The sequence below is a fragment of the Heptranchias perlo genome, chromosome 27 (genome assembly GCF_035084215.1).
Source record: "Heptranchias perlo isolate sHepPer1 chromosome 27, sHepPer1.hap1, whole genome shotgun sequence".
Classification (NCBI taxonomy): Eukaryota; Metazoa; Chordata; class Chondrichthyes; order Hexanchiformes; family Hexanchidae; genus Heptranchias; species Heptranchias perlo.
In genome coordinates, this window is record NC_090351.1 from 21,009,440 (window position 1) to 21,018,699 (window position 9,260).

Here is a 9,260-nt window from a genome sequence, read left to right on the forward strand (position 1 = left end):
ATATGAACTAAACTCGCCACAAAAAGTTAGGGCTTGTCCATTTCAGTCCAAGTACCTTTTTTACTAGCATGATAAGTGTTAATTACTGCCAAACAATCTCTCTGGCACTGAAAATTACCTATTACAAGTGTGGAGTCTCATTCCATCAGATTTTAATTATTGTTGAAGATTTTAAAAATGAATTAAATTAATTTTAAAAAACTTTTTCTTTGTTTCTTTTTTGATCTCTCTTAATCCAAGATTTCTTTCCCTCTCTATATTTCTCTTTCTGTATCTGATTTGACTTTGAATTCACTATTATCAGAATCGTAGTAGGTACAGCACAGGAGGAGGCCATTTGGCCCATCATGCCTGTGCCGGCCCTTTGAAAGAGCTACCCAATTTTTTTTATTAGTTCGTAGGATGTGGGCGTCGCTGGCAAGGCCAGCATTTATTGCCCTTCCCTAAATTAGTCCCATTCCCCTACTCTTTCCCCATATCCCTGTAATTTTTTTTCCTTCAAGTATTTATCCAACTCTCTTTTGAAAGTTACTATTGAATCTGTTTCCACCAACCTTTCAGGCAATGCATTCAAGGTCATTACAACTTACTCCAGAATTGTTATAATTAATGCTGCATCAAACATATATAAGTAGAGTAATGGATCAGTACACAGAGTCATAGTTACAGGATAGCTTTATTAATTACTAAATGTCACTATACATACAAGTTTCCCACAACTTTTTATGTACAGACACAGCACTTAAGAATTATACAGGAGCATTTAACCAGTCTGATTTGTTGACATCATTGGTCTGTTTAAAAGAAAAGATTGAAATTACTTTCAGTGTTTACATATGTTTCAACATAATAATGTTATCCTCGTACAATATCAAAGCATTAGAAATAAAGTTCGATTTTAAGATAGTTTTTTTGTGAAAAAAGGACAGGTGACAATTATTACCTTTAATAGATTTCTAATGGTAAAGGTAGCTTTTCTGATAGGATATATTGGTCCTGAAATTACGCCATGGGATACTAGAATCCAAACTTAGATTTCCAGCATCTGCTCTATTTTGCTTTTTACTTCAACTGAAACTATTTTATGGCAGTGTTGATCTGTTTATAATAAGTGAATTAATTCCTTCACCAAAAGCAATTTCAGCTGAATGCATTGAACATTGAGCTTGTATCCAATGATATAATTTTACGGTCATAACTTTTTATGCTTTTTTGTTTTCATTTTATTCATACTCATTTGCTTGAAATAGTCTCATTAATATAATGGGAAAATTCTAAACAATGTTGATAATCACTGAAAAGCTGGCACTCTGACAGGTTTTATTTCCCATGTTAGAGTGTGTCAGCTTTTACATGAACATTATAAATATAGTTTTCCTGTAGTTGGAGAGCACAGTAAGGACCGTTATAGGAGTGGAGATTGCATAAGAGCCAGGTTAAAATTTGACACCCCATTGTTTTCAGATGGCCACTTTTTTTGATTAACTTGTTCAGAGTTTTCCACAAATATTTTTAAATATACATTTATATTTTATTAAATAAATGTTGAGTTTAAAGACAATAGAATAGTTGATTTATCATTTTCTTCAAAAAATTGTTACACCTACTGTAAAAATGGTGAAGTGAACACCAATTGGTCCATAGAGCAAAAAAACACACTAAGAGTTACTATAATTTGTGCAGGTAAGCACAAAGCCGTTGTGAAAGTAATTTCAAGGAACACTCAGAAACCCTCAAAGTTGTAGGTGAGGAGGAGAAGAATGAGGTTGGTTGTGCTCAACTACTGACTTAGACAACCTAAATATATAGTCACAAAGAACCATATAACTTTTTAAAACTTCTTTAGCATTTATGTGATGTTAGTTACTCAACTAAGCTGAAATTCGAAGCCGGATCAGATCAACAATAATTGTGTAAACTGAAATCAAATACATTTATTAAACCAATTTATTTGAAAATAAGTGACTTAAAGTATAACTGTCCAAGACATATATTTAATTCCATTTAATTATGAACTGTATATTATAGCATGATCATTAAAAGGTTTCAAGTTTTATTTTTCTGTACATTCTTGGAGACCAAGTTTCAAAGACTAAAATTTATCTTACCATTTGTGCCTTCTGACAAAATGTCATTCAGGAGCTCACCAAGGAGTACTCCATACTTCTGATATTGTTTGGTATTCATCTTGATTCCAATTTCAAAAGGAACACAGAGCTGTGCAAAATTTATAAAGAAGAAAATTACAAAATGTGGTACAAATGTTTCATGTGAACAAACAAGTAGCCACCACAGCAACTTAAATTTAGATGCAGTAGTGCCTTTAATGTAGAAAAATGTCCCACAGTGCTTCACAGATGTGTAATCAGACAAAAATGGACACCGAGCCAAAGGAGTTATTAGGAGCAGTGACCAAAAGCTTAGTCAAAGTGGATTTTAAAGGAGGAGAGAGAGATGGAAAGGGACAGGGATTTAGGGAGGGAATTCTCGTGTAAGGACTAGGTGGCTGAGCGCACAGTTGTTAATGTTGGGACAAAGAGAGGGGGTTATATAAGAGGCCAGAGTCAGAGGAATGTAGAGTTCAGGTGGGCGGATAGTAGCAGACATAGAGAGAGGCAAGGCCTTGAAGAGAATTAAATGTGAGGATGAGAATTTTAAATTGGAGATGTTAATGGACCAGGTGGCCAATGTAGGTTAGTGAGGAAAGGAGTGATGGGTGAGTGGGATGGTTCAGGATAGGATTGAAGCAGCAGAGTTTTGAATTAACTGAAGTTTATGGAGGATGGAGGATAGGAGGCCAGCCAAGAGAGCATTGGATAGTCAAGACTTGTGGTGACAAATGCATGGATGAGGGTTTCAACAGCAAATGGGCTGAGGTGGTGGGGGGGAGGCAGATGGTGTTGTGGAGGTAGAAGTAGGCAGAATTTGTGACGGAGAGGATATGAAGATGGAAGCACAGCTCTGGGTTGAATAGAATGATTATGAACAGTCTGGTTCAGCCTGAGACAGTTGCCAGAGAGGGTGTTGAATTGGTGGTGAGGGTGTGGAGTTAGTATTGGGAGCTGAAGACAATGGCTTCAGTCTTCCCAATTTTTAACTGGAGGAAATTGTGACTCTTCCAAAATCGGATGTCAGCCAAGCAATTTGACAACACTGAGTGATCGAATTGGGCAATGAGATTGATCTTTTGGATTCTTAGTAATAGGATGAGGCACATACCACCTCTGTCCAAATGTTTAGATGGGTTTGGTGGGTTATTTCTAGTATAGTCTCCTTACTCTTGTGTGAAGGGCAATAGAGTATATTTTTACATATGGATGGTTAAAGTGTCAAATGGTTATGCAATCAACTTCTGTTACACAATCACGTATTTTATTTCTCTTTTCTCAATAAATTCCTACCTTCCATTTTTTTTCTTACTTGAGGGCATTGGTGCAGACCCTGGGCATTGGTCTCCCTCTGGGTACCTCTCCCAAGTAGCCATTAATTATGTGCAAAACTTGTAGTGTCCCTACCTCCCACCCAGCTGATATCAGCACACAACAGGGATTGAACCTGGGACCTATCTGTCTTGTTTAGCTCAGCCAGTTTATCCACTGAGTAGCTAATCTATTGAGGGGGCCATTTTACACTTATTGTGCAGTATATTCAAAAATAATCAACTTGTTAACCGTTAAATTAAAAAAGGTGATTCAAGGTTAGCATGAAGACCTAAGAACTTTTATATGCATTTTTTTAATAGTAATGAATTATTCTGTAGTATCTGCCACTACCTTCACTATCATTTTTATGCTTATGGAATATAATATTTCACACTAGTATAATTGCATAATAGTCATCAATAGAACAACTGTGTAATTGCCAACTACAGTAACTGTTACACAATTTACTCTTCTGAATATTACAGCAGGGATTTTGTTCTATTTGAGTGTTGGTTGATGTATTTTTTAATTTCAATTTTTGAACACTGTTAGGTTTTTGGGTTTTTTCTGCTTCTCCTATTTTGGATGCTTCAGCTTCTATATTTTAGATTACTCTCATGGGTGAGTTTCAGCTCCCTTCAGTTTCGAGTATCTTCACGGGCCCTGATATCATGGTTATCTAGGTAAGTTTCTGATAGCATACTCGGGAGAACAAACAGAAAACTTTTCTGTCAAATAGCTACTAGATCTACCCTGTGCCTCCAGAGAAATGTTCTTCCATCTTTGAAAAGTGGCAGAGATTACAATATCAGACTTCATTTTGAATTTTTGATGATCAGTAAATATTTTACCAACCAACTTATTGAAAAAAAGCAATAAAAAGTCATAATCGATATGCTAAGCTATTCTTTTGTAGATAGCTTTTATTTATTCAGCTTTTTCTTCGAGTACTCTTTTCTAACTGCATGAGCTAGCTAGTCTAACCTACCTCTCTGAAGCTTCCAATCAACTCAACTTAACTCTATTCCAGTTAGCTCAACTTTACTCCATTCAGCTGAATTCAGTTCATTAAATAGTCCTAAAAACAATTGACAGATCATTCTGGATTTGAATAACTGTCAGATATATTCAAAAATAACTGACAGTCACACACAACTGAGTAAATCACAAAGCATTTGATTATTTAAAAGTGGCTTGGTTCCTCCTTCCAGCCTTTCAGCAAGTATACCAATCTAGACTGTCCTCACAACGCTTGTATTGATTTCAGGTGGGAGATGGATTCTGACTGCAGCTGTTTATTAAAATTCCTTATGTCTTGTGAATGAATTAAAAAAACCTCTACAAGCCACAAGAAGATGAAAATGCTTCATTGTCACAGGTGCCCTCGGTAAGTTCTTACCAGTGTAAATGTGTGTTTGAGGAAGCAGTTTGTATAAAGAACTATTTACATACCTTCATTACCTCTTTCATGTCCTCAGCACCCAACACTTCGGATAAGCTACTTTCTTCAGATCTCTGTTGGAGGTTCACTGGCACTTTTCTCCCCATCCTGATTCTGTCATTTTCCTTCAAAACAAGAAGATATTGTCTAGTGGCATTTCGATTAAATAAATCCTAACAAAACCAGATATGAGTTTCTTGGAGCAAGATTGGATTATATCTGGATTGTAATTTATTATAATGTGACCCTTGTTTCTCTAGTAGTTGTGAAGAGCAAACTTGAAAAGAGCAAATGGCACAATCAACCACTTCTTACAACACAAGAGGTAAGTGTTAAAACTGTAAAATAAGTGTTTCCCGTACAAGCTTCTTTTGATAATCACTTGGACTCAGGAAACTCAGGAACCCCTCCGTCTCTTCAGCCAGCATTGCCACAATACAAACCACCAACAGGCTTATCATTATTCGCTTGGAAACCATCCTCGACCTGAAAGCAAAACACATTTTTTTTAAGGAACGAATAAATACTTTAAGCCAGATCAGTCAATCTGTATGAAAAATACAGCACAGCAATAAATAATGTATTCATTCATCCACCCAGACTTACATACAGTGTAGCAGGAATAATTAGTTGGAGATGTTAGGTACTCATTTGAAACCATTAATATACTGTAAAATCAACATTACATTTATTTAAATATCAAATATCGTTGGGTTGAATAATTGCAAATGTTAGAAAGACACAAAACAAACAGGCCTAGGATTTGTTTAAAAAATGACTGTTCAGAAACACAACAACTCATTTATACTAAAGACTTCAATAAGTTATGTTTCAAAATTAACTGAATTTCTGTGTCCACAGTAATACTCAGTCCGCGGCCCTAACAGCAAATTGTTTTTCTTACAAGTACAGGAGCCAATAGCTTCTGACCTGAAAAACAGATCAATCTTTATTCCTCCTGTGAGATTAGTTCCTAATCTTATCCTTAGAAACAACTTTTTACACAGAGGTTTAAAGCTATCATTTTGAAAGGATTTACCTTTCTCTGCATTTACATTCCCTTCCTCCCTCCTTCCATTGCAAGTCGAGTCTACCTTTCCTTTTTTGTTTAAAAATTGCTCAGAGGATCGCTTGGATCTCCAGAGGAAAATTGTACACTCCCAATTAACTTAAAAATGAATGACCAGATGGGGAGCTCTGCACAAGCCTGTAACCTGCACATATAGAGCTCTCTTCTTAGCAGTAGAAATGACTGCAGCTTGGCTAGAACCGATATTTCAGGACTGGTCGCTGCTGTATAAATGCACCCTAAGAAAGAACAGCCACATTTGTGGTTAAAGTAGGCACACATTTATGATTTGATTATAACTCCCCATGAATGCATTCATCAATCAATTTCTAAATCCTTATAAAAATATTGTACTGCTATCTAAGTGCAGCATTTACCGTTGTGATGTGTTCCTGGTTGAGTTCTCTGTTGTTAAATTCTCCTTTTAAGATAGCTAGCTTGCTTGCTGGGCTTTTATATATTTGAGAGGTAATTTTTTCATTGCATGGGTCTTCCTTGTACCGTAGCAATGTAAAGCATTGCCTTCTGAAACAATAAAAGCTTCCATTAAAACATTTAGTTTTCATAGAAACAAAGGTGTTTCCTATTCTCTATAATTACCTCTTATAAACACACATCCTTGAAATGCAATAAATATGAAAAATATTACTTGTTGGTTTTGTTTTCAGAGTTACATAACAATGTGATGACAGTTAATGTGTATTGATTGTTAGATTATTCAGTTGTCCAGTATTATTTTTATGGGTTAAAATTCTTTTTGATAATATTAGCATTAAAGTCACGACCCAAACATCAGGGTTGTTTTCTGTTTTACAATATTTTTATTTATTACAGATAAGGTCAAGTCCCTGTTTCAGATCAATTTTTTAAATGAAAAATAAACAAAAATGATTTTTCTGCCTAATTAGGAGCAACATTATTGTTAAAATATTGGTGAAAAAACGTTATAATTTAAAAATCAAAGTTGTAGATTACAAGTTCTGATACATACTCAACAATGTTTTATTTACATTTAAAAACTGGCTGATCAATGTAGTAACAGCATGCCATTGTGTGCTTTTGATATTCTCCGGATGCATAGTGCAATGCCACAATTTCACTGATGTGTAAAAAAGATACAGAACTCTTTTCATATACCTCCTAGTCTTGATTCAAATGGATATGGGGTATGCAACAATGCAAAACTGGCAGTATAACTCCGATTCCAATATGCAGCTCAAGTGCTCTAAGCCAACTGACGTGAGACTTCCTCCAAGAGGCATTCTCACACTGGTTTGAATTTGCCCCCAATGCAGTATTACTGCAGCACCATGTAGAATTCTATTTTAAAAATGCCCAGGCAATCCATCTGTGAACTTTTATATCTTTGTATGGAATCTTTTTAATATTCTAATATGAGAGAATGAATGCTCCCAGTTTCTCAATTTGTTCACAAATTGTAAACAGCACTTATAATGATGGCACAAGTAAAAGGGGTGCATTGATACAATGGTATGAGAGACTGCAAAAGGCAGCTTGGATTGTTGATGCCAAAGCTGGTTTAAAAATTTGGATTTCCTGGGCATGTTATACACTTACACAGAATTGAATGAAATGTTTAGAGAGTGCAGACATTCCCACTCACACTCTCAAAACATTTAAAATTAATGATCGGAAAGGGAGCTCAGCACATGCCCGTAACCACACACATGCAGTTCTTTCCAGTCTGAGCCAAGAAATACAAATGACAACTGCTTGGCTAGAACATATACTTCAAACTGATAGCTGCTGTGTAAATGCACTCTAAGAGAGATCAGTTACATTTGAGTTAAAGTAGGCACAAGTTTATGATTTGACTATAACTCCCCCAGTAAAATTGTATTTTAAAAGTGCCCAGGCAATTTACCTGGGAATTTTAAAAATGTTCTGCAAAATCTTTTTTTAATATTATGATAGAATGAACATTCCCAGCTGCTCTCTTCTAACATTAAAAGTTAGCTACCCAAGAAACAGATTTTCACACATGTGTCCAAGAGCATAGACCTTTTCTGGCTGACAGTAAAACCAGAATGGGACCCGGACAGATATGCGTCTAGCAGTATAACTCTGGTCGTCCAGCTGTCCATTGCAGTCCGTAGATACCAGTCTAAGACCGGGAGTTGCAGAATAGCGGCAGCCCCAATGACCAGTTACCCTCATTAATTGTAACTCAGGATTTCTGGACTAATGGAGACAGATTGCAATTTATAAAAGAGAGGGTTTCCCCCATTAATACAGGATGCTTTAGAAGTGTGTAACTTTAACATACAGACCAGGAAGGTCGTGAGCTTGATCGCCACTCTGCTGTTAACTGAAATTAATCAGATAGCTGTAGAGACATTACAATTCGTCTCAGTCTTCCTGTGTTAGAGAGGGGGAAATCAGCCAGGAATCCTGCTTGTGGTAGCTATCCAGTGACCCCTGCTGGAAGTTCACTTGTGTCCGCTGAGGACAGGATCAAACTTGTCTATAATAACCACCACAATCAAATAGCCTGGTGACTGTCGAGACTCACGCGTGAAGAATGGTCAAGAAATTCAGAATGACTGGTACCTGTGGAAATATACCTCATCAAGGAGTTAATGCCTCCATAAAGGGAGGAGAGGTGGAATTGGTAGAGAAGAAAATTGGGTGCAACATATTAGGCAGCAAACTATATGAAATGTGTAAGTGGGACAATACAGTGAACAATTGATAAGAATCAACCAGAACAATGCTAGTTAACAGGTTAAGCAACACGGTCAACTTAAGGAATCAATAAAACTAACTTCAGCTGTTTCTTTAAACCTGAAATTAGATATGGAATAGGCATGTGATTATATTGAAATTTCTTATTGATTTGAGGTTATTTGATAAATATTTGAATTGTTGCAAATTTTCACGAATCGAATTACATGTGTAATGCTTGAGGCCATGTTAGTTGCAGAAATTAAGTGCATTTTTGTGTAGACTTTTAATAGTTTTTGAAATACAGCTTGCACAGGTATAATCAAGGAAATACTATACTATCTCTGCAAAGTCCATCCTCTAGTCTAGCTACTCCATGTTGCAGTACATTCCTGTAACTTATATTGAGTTCCATACATCTGCTGTCAAACAGCAGTGGCATGTCTGCTTGTGTCAAGAACTGATGTAAAAATAGTGGTCTCACTGGGGAATCTGGCATTCGATTTTATTACAGCACTAACAAGTATTGCACTGAAGGAAAATGTGAGCCTCACCAAATACTTTAATGCCTTTGTAACAATACACAAAATAATCTTTCTCACAAATAACTGTAATAAATACAAGAAGCACTTGGAGACGACCA

At 36.1% G+C, this 9,260-nt stretch overlaps 1 protein-coding gene across 1 annotated transcript; it reads right to left on the reverse strand.

The window, feature by feature from the left end:
- Nucleotides 1-786: 786 nt before the first annotated feature.
- LOC137344637 (promotilin-like) lies at nucleotides 787-5,342 on the reverse strand. The gene is made up of 4 exons (XM_068007762.1): nucleotides 5,226-5,342; nucleotides 4,875-4,988; nucleotides 2,109-2,217; nucleotides 787-794 (listed from the first exon to the last, which is right to left on the reverse strand). Exons 1-4 carry the CDS (start codon nucleotides 5,340-5,342, stop codon nucleotides 787-789), a joined length of 348 nt encoding a protein of 115 aa, XP_067863863.1.
- Nucleotides 5,343-9,260: the final 3,918 nt, after the last annotated feature.